The sequence below is a fragment of the Centrocercus urophasianus genome, unplaced genomic scaffold (genome assembly GCF_019232065.1).
Source record: "Centrocercus urophasianus isolate 14NV4802_14NV808 unplaced genomic scaffold, USGS_Curo_1.0 seq_16, whole genome shotgun sequence".
Classification (NCBI taxonomy): domain Eukaryota; kingdom Metazoa; phylum Chordata; class Aves; order Galliformes; family Phasianidae; genus Centrocercus; species Centrocercus urophasianus.
In genome coordinates, this window is record NW_024884711.1 from 29,915,703 (window position 1) to 29,937,446 (window position 21,744).

General features: G+C 35.8%; 1 protein-coding gene across 7 annotated transcripts in view; it reads right to left on the reverse strand.

Moving 5' to 3' along the window:
• NEBL (nebulette) overlaps positions 1 to 21,744 on the reverse strand; it is a 240,161-nt gene that overhangs the window by 85,960 nt on the left and 132,457 nt on the right. Inside the window, exons 1-4 of one of the 7 annotated variants that reach the window (XR_006168529.1) lie at positions 20,460 to 20,522; positions 2,331 to 2,410; positions 1,450 to 1,544; positions 1,281 to 1,352 (exon numbers count right to left, since the gene is read on the reverse strand). The exons of 1 other annotated variant lie outside the window; for it this stretch is intronic. Coding sequence is in view for 5 of the 6 variants with exons in the window: in XM_042817110.1 (XP_042673044.1) it covers positions 1,281 to 1,352; positions 1,450 to 1,544; positions 2,331 to 2,373 (210 nt within the window). In the remaining variant the exon portion in view is untranslated. Of the gene's footprint in view, positions 1 to 1,280; positions 1,353 to 1,449; positions 1,610 to 2,330; positions 2,411 to 20,459; positions 20,525 to 21,744 lie in introns of those variants that run through there. 5 more of the 7 variants (XM_042817110.1, XM_042817106.1, XM_042817109.1 and 2 more) reach the window with 5 other exon arrangements.

The following is a 21,744-nucleotide window of genomic DNA, read 5'->3' on the forward strand; positions in this document are numbered from 1 at the left end:
GTAGTGATTTCTTTCAATGAAAACAAATATTTCTTCAACATTTTTCAGGGAGTTTTTGCCTTGAAGAACAGCAACCATGTTTAGAAAAACAAACTGCACAGAAGCAAGACATATTTTGGGACTGGTATTCCACCTCCATTTTTATTTGGCCTTCCCATGTTTTATTATGTCAGATGCTGTTCATTTCCACAGAAAATTTGTAGACATACATCAGTAAAAATAGTAATAATCTTTACCACTTCCTAAAACAGCTTGAGATTACAAAGAAGCCATCATGGTGGCTTCTTTTAAGGATCTTTCTAATTTTCAGCAATCTTCTTGTGAAAAAATAAAGTACTACTAGATGGTCCATGTACAGAGAGAAAGCTTTTTATTTGTCAAGTCACACTTTTGAGCCAGCACTGTAAAACCTATATCCCCAAGGTACTGTTTTTCCTATTTTTTCTGATACATATCCTCTCATCATTTAAAACATAGATTCTGTACGCCCTATTCTCAAAACATCATTAACCTTGAACAATAACATCCTGAACCTTGTATTAATGCAACATGTGCTCTGGTAATATTATAACACATCATGAAACAGTCCCGATTTCAGTTTCATTAGCAGAACAGTTGTGAAAGAAAGTCTCTCTCCACTGACATTTTCTCGGCTGCCACCATCCTCAACATGCTGTATAGAACAATAATTCCAATTGCAGTTCATATGAAGGGGAAAGCTACTTTTCAGACTCACTTTACCCTATCATTTCATTGGGTTTTTCTCATAACTGCAAGTCAATAATAATATGCTACACAGATTTGAGCTTCTATCACCAAAGACTAATAGACAATAACCAAAGTTCATCTGTTTGATTTTTATCTTCTCTCTTTACAACTATGTAAGTACAGCACCCAATTCTATTTTAACCAACCAAACTTCATAGGATTGAGCAGCAATCGGCAAAAATACTGCATTTTACTGGTGAGATCAGCCAAAGTGTTCTCATGGGAGTCATCCTCTGCATGAGACCCAACTTTTGAAACTTCTTCCTAGGCCTATGCTTCATATAGCTTAAGTGCTCCAAAAACTCATCCTTCCACAATTAATAATAATTCAAGGTATCAGAGCATGCTGTGCTTTTCTATTATTTGTGCTTTATTATTGCACCTTGGATGGGCACATGCTGCATGGCACATTTCTGAGTAAATATGGACTGTAAATGTATATACGTGGTAAAACTGAAACCACTGAAAAGAGAAATGCAAATATAAGGATGCAAACTATCACTGTCACTTACATCACTTATTATTTCACTGCATTTTCGGGCCAGCTCCATGTTTCTGTCCTCAATAACAGGCTTGAGGAAGACCTATAATAGAAAGATAATCATTCCAGTTTTCTTGTCCTAAAAGAGTAACAAGTAAAGCAAAAATATATATTTCTAAAAGCTATTGGGTTTAACTCACCCTTTCTTCTTCTCCATTCTCATTTTCATCCTCTGTGAATTCCTGAGTGACAGATACTCGCATTTTAATACTTGGAGAAAACAACAATGAAAACTCTAAAAAGGATCAGAATTGCAGGAAACAGCTCAGACTCTACAGCATGCCTGGAATCAATGCTTCATTTGTGTCCTCCACTGCACTTAACTTTACCAAGGCTCCTTCCTTATTTAGGCAGCACTTGACAGTCTTTATCTGAACAATTCAGTGTGAGTGAACTGAAAGGCATTGCAGATGGCCTTGCTAGCTATCAGTTGCAGCAGAGCTAATGCTTTCTTACAGATAAAATATAATTAAATGACCTATCCCTGTCAACTATTTATAAAATGACTATGAACACACATAATTAAAATACCGCAATTCTATTAATTCATAACATAAGCAATTTAGCAAAATTAACAGGCTTAAAAGGGAAACAGTGATTCTATGGGAAAACTGTGCAGTTCTAAGATTCAAGGCATGCAGACTCCAAAGCTAGTCATCACAAAATTTTATTTTGTTGGTCCAATGAAAAAAATACACTATTCTGATTTTCCAGTAGATGTGGCAGCTAGTATATTTACCAGGAAATAGTCTTCTTCCATCAAGCATAAACAATTTCTTAAACTTTTTTCATATTACTAATTAATATGTGGAGAAAACATGAAAACTCTGAAAAGGTTCAGAGTTTCAGGAAATGGTTCAGAGTCTACAGCATGCCTGAAATCAGTGAAGTTAGCTGAAGTTTAAATCTGTGCACAAACAGATACAAACACATCCGCATACTTACAAACGTACATGGCTACGTATTTACACAACCATGCAAGTTCATTCACCATTAAAATTTTCATGATCTCAAAACCAACCTTTCCCAATATGAAGTCCAGCTAACACGAAACTGAAATACATTCTTATTCCAATGGACAGGGTGTCACAGTGTTGGCACCTGTAAAACACGTAAGTACATATTACAGGACCAGTCAGAGTAATCACAATTTTATTATTTTCTTTCTAAACTGTAGCATGTATACTTCTCATTTTATACAGGTCATGATTTTGAACTTCATCTAGCAGAGGGATTCACCACTACAGGGTTTTGCAATCAGGCAAAGATATAAGCAATGTGTGCTCTTGGAAAACCACTTCAAAGAATATTGAGTACTTGAGCCCAAACACAATGGCCCCTAGGATCTTATTTAAAAACACACATTCCTGGGGGGTGAGGCAGAATATGTTAAGAAAAAAGGCACAAACTGCTTTCATGCTTTCAGTCTATTATAATCAAGATGTAATATTCATTATGGATTAATATTACAGAAAGCTTCAAGATTTTTCATCCTGTTATTTCAAATATAAGCTCATAAAATCCACATTTCAATTGGCATTGCTGATGCTCAGGTTGAAACCTGAAGGCCTGGTTTGTGTTGTTGAGGATCACCCGTAATTTAATATGACAGCTTTTGGAGCCCAGGACATTTCATTGTTGTGGAGAAGAGCAGTATAGTCTTACAAGTCGGATATGCACAATAACAGGTCATTTCTGAAAATGATCACAGCAGAAGATATATTCCTAAGCAACAAACATGTGCATGACTTCAAGCACCACATGTTAAGACCTACAAAAACTCAGCAATGTAGCACCAAAGCTTCTGTGATAGTTTTAAATACAGTATTCCTCCACCATCATTAATTTCTCTTTCATTCCTACATTTAAGAAATTACATATGTGAAGACTGAAAAAATAGTTAAGAGAGTAGAGAAGATCTATCAGTAGCTGCAAAAGTTGCTGAGTATGGGAAAATCTTTTTCTATTTTCTGTCATGGAAAGTAAACACAGTCAAAAAGACCAAGACAAAATTGTTTGAAATTTGGGTTGATGGGAGCCTGTTCAGATTTTTAGCATGCTTACACTGTATTTGGTGTTTTTTCAGTAACTGAACATAGCATAATTTCTTATATATTAATTGTGGTTTTCCTGTAATGGATTCTTCATAATAAAGATCTATTTTCTCATTAACATGAGCCTTAATTGACTTCACAGAATTTCATTTTTTCCCATTTTTTGCATGACCTATGTCAGGTATAACTGGGCATTCAAACACGCTGTGTTCCACATAACTTCCACAATACAGGGATTTCAAAGCAACTGCTGCAAATCATCATAATAAAGAAAAATACAATATTATGCAAGAAAAAGAGTAAGGAAAAAATACTACAGTATACATACTAATTATACATACAAGTTATTCAGTATGGCACTCCACAGATAATAGATGTAGTTAGAGACCATACGATACAGAATCTTGCCTAACTTCTTTTTTCTCCCCCAAACATAGAACGCTATCTGATAACATTCAAGTGCCATACAGCAACCCTGAAACTCAAATATATCCAGATAAAATGCAGAGGGAAGTTTCAAAGAATCCCTGGATACTCTGGGTTGGATGAGACCCTGAAGACCATCCAGTTCCAAACCCACTGGATCAGGCTGCCCAGGACCCCATCCAACCATGTACTGAACTCTTCCAGGGATAGAGAGCATTTGTTGTGAACACTTAAGAGCTGCACAGTTCAAAAGTGCATTATCATTCCATTAACAGCCTGCAGGTCAAGAACAAGTAGAATTTATTTCCAGAAGAGGCAATAAATAAACTGGAATAAACAGGCACATTTGGCATAGCAAATATTTGTGTATGTTGACAGGTATTTTAAAAACTACTCTAAAAATACATCCAATCTGAATAAAGATCTAGTTAAATGATGACCTTTAATCTTCAAAATGATTATGAAGCACTGTTTTACTAAAGATTAATTGCAAAATATGCATTTTTTTTCCAAAACCTCCAAACTTTCAATTCTGAACCATTTTCCATGGTATATAATGAGTATGTAATCATTCACTTTGACATGAAAAAACCCAGATTGTTTAAAATCCAGTTGCTGAGAATTTTAAGGATTTATGGACTGCTGAGCTGTGTATACACAATATTTGTAAGCATGCAGGGTGTGACAAAATGAGATTTCATAATTGAATTATAGATATTTTAAGAATATCTGCAGAACCTTTGCATACACACAACAGATTATTCAGAGGATTACCCAATATAAATTCATTCAAATTTTAAAATAAATCCATGCCATCCTGCATGGAGGTCTCACATTTTGTCTCACAGACAAAACAGTGAAGTTTGTTCAGACAGCTTAGGAACAAGGCATGAGGAAGCTTAAGTCCTCATTAGTATGAGTTGCTCCAGCACACACAGGAAGGCAGTCACACAGTTGGGCAGCCATCCTGTTTAGATAACACACAGCTGTGACCATACCTGTCCAGAGCAACGCCATCTCCTTGCTCCTTCATCAGTATTTTTAGAAATGCATTCGGGTGATTTTAGCCAGAAAGTTCAAAGACCTCCACTCATTCTGGTCCAGATGCACACAGCAATTCAGCAGCCATGCTCAGTTCTATCACTGAACAAAGACAACTACTGGACTTGGCATAATCCCAAAAACCCTTATGAGATCTGCACCATCCACACATTGCTGAATTTTTATCATTTTACTGGACAGCAGAAACTGCTTGTCCCAGAAAAGGTACCTGAACACAACAACATCAAACATATTTAGCAGAGTTCGTCATGAAGTGCTTGAACACAGATTTTATGGCAAAGATAGAGGTAATTTGGCTGGAAAATCTGCACAGCATTACAGATGTATGTGTTATGAATGCACTTCTTTGTGGTTCTGGACTGAAAACATGATAGGAACAGAGGTAGAGTTTTAATGCTCTAACTATCCTGCTTTCAGTGAGTTAAAAATCAACCCACAGACTTCCCTGAGAAAAGAGCATAATTTTCTGTTCTCTCTGGACAGATGCACACATCACAGAAATAAGTACAATTAATTCAACAGAACGCAGCTGGTGGTCTTTTTTCAAAAGGCACACAAGGAATTTGTAAGCACTGAGATTCAATTACTGCTCATTTCTAGAAATACTCATCTATCAGGCTGGGAGTTAGAAGCAGCACTGCCCAAGGAAGTTCATAGTTAGGCTATCAGCACTGCAATCACAAACAGAAAGAAAGCACGGGCTCCCGGCCTGCCAAATTTAGCCTCTCCTGAATATGAAATATCAATTAACATCAGCAAAAGCGATGGTCCTATTTAAAGAAAAAGCCAAACCACAAGCTTGTATCTGTCAGATCATTAACACTGCATTTGTCAGCAGCAGCTCAAAATCTGCGAATATCTCATCATCTAAGCAAAGATTTTCATTCAATAGAAGTTCTTATTCAAACTTCTGGCATATCAAGGAATTGTAATAGTATTTTTAAAGATAAATAAAAATAAGATGTTAGAACACTGATTTGTGAAACCCAGAAAACCTTTTCAGTGCCTTACATGTCATAAGAATAGATTATTTTATTTTACAAACATGCTCACAGAAATGGTGTTTAAGCACAACTGCATTTTAATGTCAGATCATTTAGAAATTCTTACAATACAAATAGTTTCACATAATAATACCTAATCAAATCTGGTTAAACAGAAGCAGTGTAGCTATGCTATCATGACACTGCCTGAGTTAATAAACCCTTTTCCACACAGCTAATTATCCTGAGAAATGAATCATGCAGACTCAATCAGAAGTGGGAGTATTCACCATGATGCATTGTGCCATGCAAATGTAAACTTAGCTGTGATGAGTAACAATATACTGAAATAAACCAGTTTAAAACTTTTTCAGACAACGAGTTCTAGAAAACACAAAGCCATAGCGTCATTTTTCTGACAATATTAATGTGCCTACCACTTTTGCATAATAGCCTTTAAGCTTCAAAAATGGTATTTCCTAAATGGGATACATAGCTTCCATTGTTCTTTTCTATTTTATCATTTGTTAAAAAGAACATTAAATCCTTAACAATTTCGCATTTCCACTCTAAATTTAATTTTCACATTAATCAGAAGCTTGGAAAATCCTTCACAAGTTGATGCAGCAGGAGACAAAATGACTGCATTGCCATCATTTCATCTACTCTACCTGACCCAGTGGCAGATTTCCCCTTTTCTTGCCTACCATCATAAAATCCCTTTCACCGTATTCAAGTATCCAAACAGGTACAGTCATCCACCAAAGTTAATGGCAGAGCAGCAGACTCTGCTAGTCACTGTAAGTAGTGGAGAGCAGCACACACGCAAGTTATCTGCCCTGCAGAAGATGGATAGTAAATGAAATTAACAGTTGACTTGGTTACTGTGTGATTTCCATAAAACCTAAATCACATTCAGCAGAAGAGAGATTCAAAAGGGAAAACATGGCTTCTCTCTTTGTATTCTTCAAATGCAGAAAGGTTTAGATAATATTTATAACATTTCCATACAAAAAAAAATTCACTTTAACCAAACATAAATCCTACAGAAGAAAATATCAAGATTGTTTTATGAGAAATGGGAAATTTTACCTTGTTGTGAATTACAGCTAAAATTATCACCAACTGTAGGTAAAAGATATGAAGCTGGAGGTAAATATTCTTAATTTTGCACCAACACATTCTAAACAGCTAAAGATGCTCTCTTTTTCCTTTCAGTGATTAATGTAATCTAATAAGTACATTATTACACTACATTACAAACCCTGAAAAGATATATTTCACTTCCAAATAGACTCATTCTCTTTCATGTATTTTCTTAGCTTTACAGACTGGGTATTTAGAATTTAGAAAATTTAGCCTTTTCTACAAATTTAATTCAGTTATGATTATATCCATCCACCTATCACTTCATAAGTAATATATGCATTTGAAAATCTTTATTACTTTGCTGTTCTGGAAACTTTCAGGTTTCTATGATTCTCATGTAAGTTTAATCATGCATTTAATTGCTTGTGACAGCTGATGATAAAATAAAAAGCTAAGTTCTTCATTAACAGATATTTAAAATCTTACATTTTAAAATGCAAAGATTAAAAAACAAAGAAAATTCTGGCACTTGGTCAATGATGAAAAATTTATTCAAGTAACTTCATTTTTTTATCAAGACAAATTATTTCAATCATAAATAATTGTTGGGAAAAGTAGAATAACAAAATCAACAATAAAATAAATAAATAAATAAAATACTGTAACTGTGTAAAACACTGAGTGCCCTTAATGTCCACAGAACCCTGATTCTCGTGTAGTTGTCCTTCACTTTGTGAACTGTGCTCAATGTAAGATTCAAACAAGGCAACAAGTTACACACACGTTGTATCCAGGACAGTTTAAATCTGGAGGGCTGTAATCAGCCTTCTGTCCTAGCATACTGTTCCACTTTAAGACAGAAAAGCTTTTATTATGAATTTAGCAGCATATTCAAAGACAAAGTGCATTCTGAAAATAGCCATTATTTTGAAGAGACTGAATATGTAAGGATTGATATACAACTCATCCCTCAAAAAAGCTTCCATTTCAAAATAATTTGCTGGAATGAATATTACTTTGTAGCGTTTATAATAAACTGCAAAGGATTTTGAAAAAAAAAAACTGTAAATAACTATGTACTGAAAAGAACCTTATAGCAAAGAACTTTGTACTGAGGGCTCTCTGGACCATCTAATCCTGTAATTGAGTTCCCAGTTGTGATGCAGGAGAGCAACTTACCAGTTCTTAAGCACTGACTACAGTGTTGAAGAAAACACACTAAAAATACGTACAATAGCTAGCAATAATAAGGCACAGGAATGTCAGATCCTTACATACTCTCTGTTTAACAATGATATACACAAGTTTCCATGACAACAATGGTACGACGATAAAAACACCTTCTTCCATCATCCACTGAAAATAACATTTCAGCTTGTATCATCGATGAAGTGGCAAACACCCAACTTAGAAATGTCGACATGCATTCAAAGAAATGCATATAGTATTCTTACAGGATTTTACTGAATAACTGAACCAGATTAAATTGATTCATTACCGGGCAAATTTTTTTAGCCTCCAAAGTTACATAAAACTTTACCTCTTGCTTTAGTCATTGCCTACAGTTTAGTAGCAAAACTTCAGATTAAAAATTTCTTTTCCTGGGGAAATCTCTTCTTCATATATCAAATACAAGCTGATCTATCATTTCATGAAGAAACAGTGCATACTGTAGCAGATATACACATCAAAAATTTTATGAGAATGCAGCCTTGTTCAGGCCCAAAGTATAAGCTGTATGCCTGAAAACTCAATACTCTTCCAGTTGTCACTGACTCCAGCACACTACATTATTTACCTCTCACTACTTTCCAAAAAAATCACAGCAGATCAGCACTATTGGTATAACCACAGAAAATTTGGAGCATTAATAACATTAGTTCCCACTGAATTCCACACAATTTAAAGTAAGAATCTGTTCTGTCCTATTTTAAAATTGCCCTCATTTTGCTCCATAATTCACACAAATGTATATACACATATATATAAATGTTACTATTATTTTTAGTTTATCAATTCTGTCATTTGCTTTCACACTAGAGCACTGCCTTGCTTCTAAATCTGTACCATTTTCTTCAATTGTCTCGCTGTTTCTTTCTTAACAAAACTGTGTTGTCATTCCTGGAATACAATTACTCTTGTAAACAATTCTACTGAAATTAGGAGAAGTCAACTTGCAGTTACCTGGATACTCGCATTTCTAACTAAGCAGATGTGTCGTGAAAAGTGCTGCCATAACACTTACGAAAAGTAAGTTCTCAAATTTTACTGTGGAAAATAATAGCTTCCAAAAGCTAATATTACAAATTTAGTTCTGCAATGCTCTTCATGTAAACAGTACACGCAAATTACCATACATACAGCTTCTTGTGGATAAGATTTTGAAGAATTTTTACAAATAGAGGACAAGAGCCTTTGATGAGGGCTACAGGCAGAGGGTAATGAGTCCTCTCCCTGTATACAGGCATTTGACGGGGTATCCCAGGCTGCAGCCTGGGATAAATGAAAACAGCCGTGGTTCCAGTGGTTCCAGCTGGGTGACCTCATTGATGACCCATGGCACCAGGCAAACCCAGCACAGTCAGAGATTGGGATGTGCAGCAGGAATTATTCAGAGAACAAGCTGCTTCCTTAGAATACCTGGAATTTTTTAGAGAATTCAGACCTACTCTACAGAATTGCTCCTTGCTATACATCTGATGATACATGACCATGCTATAATTCTGCTTTACAAACTGGCAAACAAGGGGTCATGAAGTAAAGCAGCATCCCTACAGTACGAAAGGAAGCCTAAGAGGAACCCAGGTTTCTCAGCTCCCAGGCCTACAATTCTAATGCTAGTATCATCAAGCTTCTCAGTACCATCTTACCCAGCTCTTTTTCAGCAGTTTTTGTGTTATTTCCAGCATAAACTAACTCTTAGCTTCTATTCTACCTACAGCATCGAAGACTGAAGGCTTTATCTAGAACACGCTGCTATCTGTTAAACAAATTTTAGAGTTAATATAACTATAAAAGTAATAAAAGAAAAAGTGGGAGAAGAACAGCTTTAACTTAGGATTTCATACTGAATTATAATTAGTGAGCAACTAGGTTAACATGCAGTATAGGGTTAGAATAACTGTGCAGGTACTTGTTATGCAAATTAATTTGAATGTCTCTGAGTTACTGGTAGCAGCCATTTGGCATGAAATGAGTAAAATAACCTCTCTGAAAGCTGGGCATATTCCTTGTCTTCTGAAGCCTAAATTAAAGTTATATTAAGATGTTCTTATAGTGAAATAAAAAGAATAAGTGATACTAAAAAGCAATAAGTCCTGATGGGTACATTTCTATTTAAATTACATTTTTTGTAAATACTTATTCTTTTTTTTTTTCTTTTTCCTCTTATATACATATACAAACCACCACCAGAGAATTAATCTATGCTGGGTCCTAAGGCCTAGCTTTGAAGAGCTTTTAGTCATTTTATCTCTTCAATGATCTCATGGGAAGTCTGAGCCTGCCTTTCAGCAAAAAGCTCTCAAAAGCCCAAGGCTGCCTCTAGAAGTATTTTATTTGCCTTCAGGTCTGTGGTAAACGAATTTTGGCAGCTTTACACTACAGCCAAAGAAATTTCTCAATCTCATCAAAAAATGTAAGCAATAATGATAATCTGTAATACAAAACTGCAAATCCTGAGGGCAGGAAGTGCCTAAACTCGTATACATGTATGCTATTCTGCAGCCAGAAGTTATCTGCATGTTTCATTGCCTTTTAATTTTTTTTAAATCACCTCTTTGCAAGATGAAGATGAAGCTCTAATATGTTCTCCATTGAAATTTGAAGTGTCAGACTCAGCTGCCTTAAGCTTATATTTAAATCCTAGATATTAACACCCTGTACAGCCCAGTACTTGACAGATGCTACCCACAGCGTTGGTTTTTTGTTGTTGTTTTTATGCTCGTTTGTAGAAATTTTGACAGGTACAAAACAAACAGGTAAAAAAATGAGTATCAAAGTCATGTTAATCTCATATTTGCCATAATCTTATTGTCCTACCGTCATTAAATGGACAAAGAGCCTTTGGAACAGAAGCCAGAACACTGCCACTCCATCCCTACTGCCTGATAACCACAACACTCGGACACAACTCTGCTCTGTCCTGAGGCCCTTCTCTGACCCATGAACCCTCTGTTTCTTCCTATACCATAGCACAACTTCAGCAATATTCCTGACAGGACCCCCATCAAAGCCAGGATTCGGGCACCCATCTGTGGGCTCAAACACCTTTGGGGCTGGAAGCAGGATCTATCACTTCCTAGATGACTGCCACCACAGCTGAACCAAGGAAAACAGTCCCAAGTCTTCCTCAGTCTAAAAGCCAGCCCTGTTTCTGAGCAAGCATGATTGCCAGGCACACACTGCAGTTGCAGGGGGGCAGAGAGGTTCCCCATCACATAGAAAGGCTTTGGATGGGATGTAAGCAACAGGCAGCAAAGAGCAGTTTGGAAGGAGAATGCTAAACAGTGACAGGATGCTGGAATAGCTCTCTAGGCTTCAATGCTCTCTTCTCAGACACCTGGATACAAAGTTTCAAAAACAGCATTCTGGACCATTCTCACTTTAACACCAAAAGTTTTTGGGGATGTCACAATCTTCATTTTCTTAATTTGGGAAGTCAGATTATGCGACTTGAGTCTACAGCGTAACTGCAGAATCTTTCTAATACCAAAAATTTTCCATTACTAGACCAGCGAGACCAGCCTGAGTGTTTCAGAAAAGTACCTGGGTAACTTCATAATGACTTAGGGGCTCATACAGATATCATTTATCAGACGACCAGCAAATTAAGAGACCAAACTGTTAAAAATACAAGTTAGCTAGTCACACATACACCGTAGACAAAATAAAATCGGCTAATTGCCAAGGGAAATACACTTATACTTGTCATACACATATACTTGTTAGCTTTCAAAAAGGACAATGCAAACCACCTTACATGAAACAGTTAACCATCTTAAAACAAAAACTAGGAAAGAGAGATTTTCCCAGGAAGAAACACTTTTTGAGTCTCAACTTCTAAGAAGCAGAAGGTCATTTCAAGGATAAAACTTCCAAAGCTCAAACAATTAAATACATATATATCTTATATGCAATCATAACACAAAGGAAAAAAAACAAGTCAGAGAAAATGACAAAGCATTTTTAAGTCTGCTTTCAGGTTTAATGACCATGAATGATATGGCCTCTGTCTTATCTTGAGTCAAACAAAATACCAAGATTTCCCTGCATAAACTTCAATTAGCTTTTTTTGGAGGGCTGTTTCTATCTGGATTTTAACTGCAGAACTGTCATCTTTGTTCCAGCTATGACTTAATAGATGTACAGATACAACTTATGCAAGCAGATAAGTGAATTTTGATCACATGTAGAAATCTAGATTAATATCTAATTTATCCAATTTAATCAAATTCAAGATTTGTTTCATTAAATTTTGTCTCTATTTCCTGCTCAAGTCTATCAGGCTTTCCTGCTTTGCCTTAATTTGAAAAGCACAGAAATTCTGTTGTAACTTGTTTCTGTAAATGGCTTCCAGACAATGCAATATGGATATTCCTCATAGGTTTTCTGCCCACAACAAATTATAATTCATTTTGCTGAAGACTAATGACGTATCTTAATTAACTACTTATCCCTTGTCTTCTAGCCAGAAAAAGAAGAGGACTGTTTAAAAATAAACAGGTTCTAAGATTTTAAAATAAAAAGTACATGGCTATCTCACGTAGACAGCCATCATATTCACATTAACATAGACCACGTGAAATTAAGACCTAAGAGTCTACTTCTGCCAAATTGGGATTACGTTTAAGATTAAACATATGACAAATAGACTTCCATACACAAATCTGATGCACGAAAACGGTAGAATCTGCAATTAGTAGGAAATATTAGAAGTGCTTATTATCTCACTGCTCCCAAACAATGTATAATAGTGTAACAGGCTAAGCATCGGAATCACTGCATTTGAAATAACAACAGCTTAGATGTTCTGTGTTTCAATATTTAGGTTTTAGTCAAAAGCATGAATATTTACTTGCAGTATGCAGAGACTGCATTAACATATACAGAAGAAAGTCAATAGACTTACTTAGTTTTAACATTACCTGACTTCTTTTATAGAGTATCCTTTCAACAACTAATTACAAAAAACTTTTTCTGTGAAAAATAAACCTAATTATTAACAGGTTAACTTCATGTAAGCTTTGAAACTATTCCTGCTCAGATCATGATGACCTGAAGAATACAAGAGTTCAGAAACTCTAATACAATAAAGCACTGAGACAATAAACTGTCAATCACTACTAATGTAAATGCTATTTTTACAGCCCCATAAGATGGGATCTTTTCAGGCAAACTACAGAGATCCAGAGCTGATATGTTCTACTGATGTAATCAGTAAATGTATTACAGATACAAAAAACAGGTTTCTTTGAATTGTGGAGAGCTCAAAAATACGGACCAAAGTTATCTAAACTTTAAAAGAAATCAGGTATAAACAGAAGATGAGATCATAAAGTAAATCGAAGTTAGAAATCCAGGTTTCCTTCCTTTACAGAACTGCTACATGGTTTAGTCTACCGCATTCTGAATTGCACAATAATACCCTGCCAAAAGTCATAAATGTGCTCATTGAAATGGAAAAAGTCTACTCATATTCTCTATCCATGGGAAAAAGTAGTTTGGAATGGAATACTGTTTCTCTATCACCTGTTATAAACTGAAATAAACATTATTTGTATCAATTCATTTCTAAATTGGAAGAGACCAAAAGGTTTTCACATCTTTGCTTATTATGAAAGAGCAAAGACAGGTTTTCAGTCTAATTATGTTTAATATGGTCTGTCATTATTTAAAATTTATGAAGGTGTAGAAATACCTTCCTCTACATCACCTGTTTAAAGAATTCAATCAGAAGTCTGTAGATGCTAGCTTAAATTGGACAGTCCCATGTTCTGCCATACGGTGTGTCAGTTTCCCACCATCTCTTCTCAGGCCACCTACATGTCCTAATCTTTCATTCAAAAACTTTAAAAGCAAGAAAGAGCTTCGTCTTTATAAATAACTAAGAAGCATTTGTTCAAAACATATCAGCATGAAGAATTTGTTCTGTATTTACTCTGGGCAGTCTGGTGGAATGAGAGTTCAGAATGATGGACGGTGTTTGGAATAAAGAGAAAAATGGAGGGAGAGTTGACATTAGTACAGCTCTTCTTTTGTTCACTGTGAATATTAATGACTTCTGCTCAGTCTTTCATCAAAAATTCATTCAGAATGCTATGTTACTGGAAAAAAATGCTCCTCTTGGAGAGACATAGTCGTGTCACTGACGAATCAGAAGCTGGCAACAGCTACAATAGATATTTTTAAAGTGTACATTTGCCTTTTGAATAACAATTTAACACGGTAAGATTAAATAACATGCCCTCCATACCCCAGCCTACGATTTTGAAAATGTTGTCTCTTTGCAACTATACTTCAAAAACTCAACTGGAAAAAATGTGAAGTTATAAAGATGGTTTAAGACAGGAATGATTGTGGATGGCAAACAAAAGATTGCATTTATTTTAAAAATTAAAAAAAAAAAAAAGGAAAAGAAAAAAGAAATAATAATACACAGATACAGAAACATTGAAAAGAAAGTATTTCACAACAGGAACAGTCCACAGCTCTACTATACACCATGTATTCTTTTTTCTTTTATTTTCCACATCTATTGCCACTGTTTTGAGACTGTGCATTGTACCATTTGAAATTTAACCTGAACTTAATTTTCATTCACATTGTTATATTCCCTTTCATAAAACTTGTTTTAAGTCCCAATTTCATCCATAATGACAGATTTTTCTGTTAGGGTGAAATGTGAAATGGTTTGTTAGAGGCTGTATTTACACGAAGCAATGTCTTCTGCACATATGTTTCAATTGCTTTTAGTGTTCTATCCACCTTAGCTTTACATTTTTCCCAGAAACAAAAACATTTTTGTGGGATAGTGGTTAAAAAGATGTTAATTTTTCCTACAGACGGTTGCAGCCACATGATTTCCTCAGTACCAGTGTGGCTTCTCTTTCCTTTTTCCAAACTCCACTCACTAGTGGTGCTTGGCTACACAAAGCTACCACTATAATTTTGGATTTATGGAAGGAAAAAAACAGAAAAGCTGGCAGCATAAAGCTTGCCATCTGAGACCTAGAGCTGACCATATTTACAGAGGCCTTCGTACAAAAGCAATTCAGGATGTCAGAATGACTGCTATACTCGTCCTGCCTCAGTCTTCTTATCCTGTCTCCAGTCACTGAATACCCTAATCATAGCTAAGTTCCTCCTGGCTAGATTGAAAGAACCTCTGGAATCATCAGCTTCCTGCTCTCATTCCCTATTTCATTTACTCTAAGCATAGCCCTCAGGCTCTGTCATACTAGCCCACTCCCACTAAACATTACCACAGACTCCAAACTCCAGGTCAGAGGTAATTTTGGTGAGACCACCTACACAAGAAAATTTCTTGCATATCCCATGATATTGTGAAAACCACAGCAGGTCTTACAGATCCCATTGGTAATTTCACAAGCACACTGCACAAATGTAAGGCTTACATGGCACAGATCTGAAATAGGTGAAGGGGAAGAGAGGTCAGCTCCTGCAAAACTGCTAGGATGAAGACAGCCACAGTGAAAACTGCAAATTCATTTTCCCATGCCTCCCCCAAGCTAAACTCTTGTCTATTCCCACCTCATACCAATTTCTCTATCACTGCTATCTCTGCACGGACTCCACATGCCTAAGCCCCCTTCCATTTGAGCTGGAGCACATTCTCTCTGGGCAAATGAGTTTGATGAGCCCAATCTTTAAAAGTTACTTATACACCAAATATACTCCAGAGCAAAGCCAAGAAAGGTAGTTTAGAGAAAGACAAACTTCTTCCCACAAAAAAAAAAAAAAAAAAGACTGATCATAGCTAGAGCAGTTTACATCATGAAAAACATGAAGCTCACTTTAGTTCATATTTTTCTACCTGTGAATACTTTCACAAGTAGTACCAGAAAGCTACTTCTGGCAGATAAGTTCCTAATGAGGGAAGGGGGATTGCCAGTTATGGGAATAGGTAACAGTAGTAAAACTAGATCGAAGAAGAAAAATCAAAAACTGTTGCTAACTTTTGACGTGGCAAAGATACACAGTCACCATTACTGAAGAGCAGGACTGTTTTCAAGTATACGTTAATTTTCGAACAGATCTTGCTTACCACTGTTTTGAACAACAGTTAAATAGTGATCAAAAATACCCAGCAAATGCTATTACTTCACGATTAGTTTTAAAGAAAGTTTAGTGCATATCTGTCATTAATTCTCACCAAGTTACAGGCAAGATGACTACACTCAAACAGGTATATCAAAAAGTAACATGCTGTTTTGGCTGGCTATCATTATTTCCAACAAAAATACCATCTTGGCATTCAAGGTCTTTGAATTTGATTTCATTGTTTGAAATCCTGGAGAAAATAAATAAACCCTATGATCACGGTGTATACTGAAAAACAATGAGTGATACTGTGATTTAGAAGCATTTCACTTAAAAATTTCATTGTCACTCTGTACTCCTAAACAAACCAAATCCCAGAAGGTACCTTTTCTTGTTAACAACATCTGCTTCCAATTTTAACTACGAAAATGAAGATTGTAGTTCTTGTCACACTTAGTGCTTCCTGGTACATCCTGTTACAGTACAGAAATGCAGCATTAGGGCAGGAAGAAACAATAGTCATATTAGTCTATGTTAACCCAACAACTTTCTCCTCTTCCTCCATCACTCCCTCCCTCCTGTCAAGCATTCTCTAAATCTCTTTACTACTTTTTTTCTCACTGATCATTTAAAAAAAAAAAAAAAAAGGCTGAAAGCTATGAATCAAGAATGCTTCAATATCAATGGATCATCACAGTATCTCTGGATATGGATAATTTTCTTTCTTTGACATCCCTGTTTTCACCCAAATAGGAGCTGCAGTACATTTGTACTAATATGGCGTACAACTGGTTACTCATCAGGAATACACTCAAAAGCTAATCTACTCTTCTCCCTTCAAAACAGGAATGTTTCCAGCCTCCTCCAACAGAAAGAAATTTTAACCACATAAAATATTCACTACTGTACACTGATACGAGAACTCTGCATTGATTACTGTAATCTCTTTAAGTTACAGTACTCCTCTAGGCATCTTTTGAAGGGAAGAGAGTCATTAGTAATAACATTTGAAACCTTCCTAAAGAAATGCCACTGGATGCCAAAATGAGACTGATAAATGACCACAAACAGACAAAATCAAATGAAAGGTCATTAAAGTCACAAAATACTTTAAAAGATATGTTCCATTTCATTCATAATTCAAGACTGGAAAAATATGTTTAATACTATTCAAAAGGCTACTAAAAACCTCATGATTCTATTCAAAGCTGCATTAAACTGGAGTTGTGAACAAAAGCTTGCACCACTGACTTCAGACTTAACTGACTTTTTTCACGAATCACAGAAATATAAAGGGCTGACAGGGGAAGTCAGTGCCTACAGTCCCTGCCAAGTGAGAAATTAATTCTCAGGTCTCCATGCCACCCCTGCACCTCTTGACCTGCCTTAGCCTTTCCCACACCACATCCACAATTTAAGCCATGCAGTGGCTGGTTCCAGGTGCCCCCTGGCAGCAGCCCAGCATGCCTGCTGGCTGCCACGCAGCTCAAATCCAGGGCACAGCCATTCTGAGGCACAAGGCAACAAGGAATAAGATAACTTTGTATTCTGCATGTAACACTTTTTACAAAACACACAGGAAGTTTAAGAATGCTACCTTTCTGTTGAATTTGGTCAAAATAAACAGTTTGAACGACTGTTAAGAGTGAGTATCAAATAAGACGAATGGACAACACAATCAGGCCATATTTCTAAAGCTTAGGCAAAAAAAGAAGTTATCCCAAAGTGAAGTGTAGGCATGGAACAGTCAAAGTTAAAGTTAAAAGAAACCAATCCTGAAAACATGAATTTTCAGACAGAAGACCACTGTGATGCAAATTTCTCACCCTTTCTCAACCTTTTGGTCTATAAAAAATCATAATTCATACAGTAATTAATGCATCAAAAATAAATAGCATAAATATATTAATGTACTTTACTGTAAAAACAAAAAGTTCTAATCTAAGGCTTTATTATTATTATTATTATTTCTAATGATTTAATAGACGTTGATCTGCCAGTAACAGGGCTATAGCACTGTTAGACAGAACACTAAGGTGGATGAATTTATTCTGTCCATTTTGATTACTTCTGTTTCTTTTGCTTGGAGTAAGAACAAGAGAAACTTAATTCTGTCAAAGTCCTCTCATTTTTCAGCAATCTTAATCTATTTCCATTAATTTTCCAGTATTTTCTTTGAAAAAAATGTTGTGTTTCATAAAGAGGAAATTGAACTCACTGTTCTAATTCTTCTTGGAGTTCTTCATTACAACTTTTTCCATCCCTAGATATTTTTACAACTGACAACAGAATACAGAATAAATTGATACTCTTATATACAAGTTCACACATCAGCACAGATCATATTCCCTTTAATTACAGTCATTTCCAAATATCCATGATTGTATTAAAAATAATACAGGAACAGAATACAGCCCAAGCATCTTTAGAGTAACTTACAGTATGCTACTACTTTATCTTTGGAAGGTGGAAAATATTTTATCATACAAATTACACAAGATGTCTGCTTCTGTACCTACAGCTTTTTTACAGTGGAGTTTTTTTGCTACAGTTTTGTAACAGACTCCATAAAGGTAAATATCTGCCATTGTGTAAAGTAATAAAGGTTTCACAGTAAAGCAAAGAAGTCCACCCATATGAATTTTTTCGAAGGAGTAGTGAAGCTGCTTAACACTATAATCAAAATTGCATGCAATAGGAAATGATAAATGCAAATTATCTATATAACTTAGAGGAAAAACATGCAAATCTATAATTTATACCAGAAATTGTCCCTAATAGTTTGAATAAACCAGAGATTGCTCCATACAAAGAAGCAGACCTGGTTTGAGTCCCTTTAGAAATACAATGTACATTCTCCTTAAACAAGAAGGAGATCATACACAAGTCACAGAAAAGTTATGCAAGAAATAGATGGAGAGCCAATGAGCAGGGATATTAGAGACAATCTCTGATTGTGCAGAAAAGAAAAGCTCTACGCACACTCATGATTCTAGCTCACAATAAACAAATCATTTGTTTCTTAAGAGAAAATGCTTCACATTACAAACAAAAAGCAATCAGTGTCTCAATGTTTATACCAATTACATAAAAACTATTGTCTTAATGCTTTCTAAGGGAAAATCTATATCACTACAGGCAAATAAATTGGTAACAGGGGGTCAACACAAGCATTTATTGCCATTGCGAGAGTTGTTTACTCACTACAGTATCTTAACACACACTCAAACCACCTCCTCTCTCTTTCTGGAGGACATTTTAATTGTACAGATTCAATACTCATCCACTTATTCTGAACGCTAATCTTTTGAAAATCACTCTACATTTGAAGAAAAGCTAATTTGCATGAAAGTGCCAAGAGGAATATACAAAGTGGCAATTCATATACCAAAACAAAATTATGAAGTCTGTACAAAATGAATTGCACCCATTATCTATTTAAAAAAACAGATTATAACAGGACAATTTTTCTCTGTATCAAAACACTCTGAAATTGCAGATTAACAACTTAAGAAGTTTAATGCAGTACCTTTATTATCCCACACTCCTTGAACTGTTCAATTTAGCAATGCATTTTTATCCTGTAGCACATCAGGCACAAAAGTCCAAGAAGCAAACTTCTTTCTTAAATTTCTACTTTTATAACTGAAGGATATGAATTGTCTATTCCCATCATCTTTTTTAATTTCACCATTCATGAAAAGTGAAAAGACAGGGACATTTTTGCCTAAAATTTATTTTTTTCTTATAATTGTAGTTTTAAAAAATCAGACAGAAAAATTGAAGTGTTTTCTGAAAACATAACAGAATATGTTATAAAATCCAACATTAAAGACAAGCTGAATAAAGGTATGAATTAACACACGTAACATTATAAAGCCAGTATCTGAAAAGTAACTTCTCAACAATAATAGAAGCTTCTTATGTGAATCTGAGCAATCATTAAGTATTTGTGATTCTCTCTTTTTATGAACATAAATACCTAGGAATTGTATGGAAAATTTATTTTGTATCTCTGAAGCATTCTGAAATCCACAATGAATTTGCTACAGAGGACAATTCCCTCATAGGTGGCCTATCTCTACTCTTGCATGTCTAGGTATAACTGCCTGAAGAACCCTACCCTCAAATACTGTACAGCTCTAAAACCCCTGAAGAAGGGTGTTCTGTACTGATTACCCCTACTACAGAGCTTGGAAATCATAATGCCCTCTGAAGTTGAAGAACAGCCCAAAACTGAAAGCTTTCTCTTACTTTGGGGGTGCTCTCAGCGCACAGATCAGAACCGTAGCTCCATGCTGAGGATTCAACGTTGCAGGAGAAAGGCCATTCATTCCGAGTCACTGGAAAACTCTTCTGGGGTTCACCATTCCTATGAAGCAGGATCTATATTTGGCTTGGTACAGAATAATGAAAAAGGCCCAGGTAATATTTAAGGAGAATTTGCTGTCCCTTTTTGAGTGGACACATTTCTTTCATTCAGCATCAATTCTGCACTCTGTGATGCAGCACACTTTTGTCACAGCTTGAACAAAAACTCACAATGCACCAGCACAGTTTCTCACAACATTAAAATCAGGGATGAACATTAGGAGTGGAGAAGCCCTAAAGGCTGAAAACTTTTAATTATTTGTCTGAGCAACTCACATTACTCCCAGGCTCTTACAGACAGGGACTAGATTATCATCTTCAGCCTCACCCTTGCTGAAATTTTCTTCATGCACACAGCAAGTATAACAGCTTAAACTGAAATTTAAGCTGATTGAATTAGCTCTGCCAAAACTTTGGCCTGGTGGCTTAAATCACTGTCATTTGTATGAGAAGTACTTTTGCTACCCACCTTATTAGCTTCCTCACTCCTCCCATCTAGTACTAAACATATTGGCGAAGTTTCACAGTATAATTATACCAACTCAGAAATTTATCGTCACTTAAAAGAGCAATTCTGGCCTTTCACCTTGCCACATGACAAGTGCTCGCGTCCAGCATGGACAGATGGGAATATAGTCTGCACTGTCATGCTAGACACAGTTGTAGAATCTCTTTAAAGAGCAACACAGCAGTAGATCAGCTCCAAATGACTGTCAAATCACAGCCTGAAATACATTTTTCTTGCCAGACACCAGCCTCCTTTCTATGTACAAAATACCCAGTGTTTCACTTTTATAAATTTTGTTTTTTTCCACCCCTAACTCCAGGCAAGTGTAGGCAAACCCCTACTGAATCTATCATTCTTTGCAGCAGAATGTAAATGATAAACAATATATTACAATCAACACACATCCACTGGAATTCCATCAATACTGGTTAATAAAAACAACTTTCCCACTTGCAGCAAAAAGGCATAACTAAATTCCAGCTCACCTGCCTGTTCAGCAAGCAGAACAAGTATGTGAATACACTAAAAGTCAATTGCAAAGTAAAAAGCAAAAGTGATCTCAGGACAAAAATCCACAGTTACCAATCAGCGGTGAGTCTGGGCACAACAGTCACTTTGAAGAGGAGTTTCTTAACTTCTGTTCCTTTCCAAATCCTACAG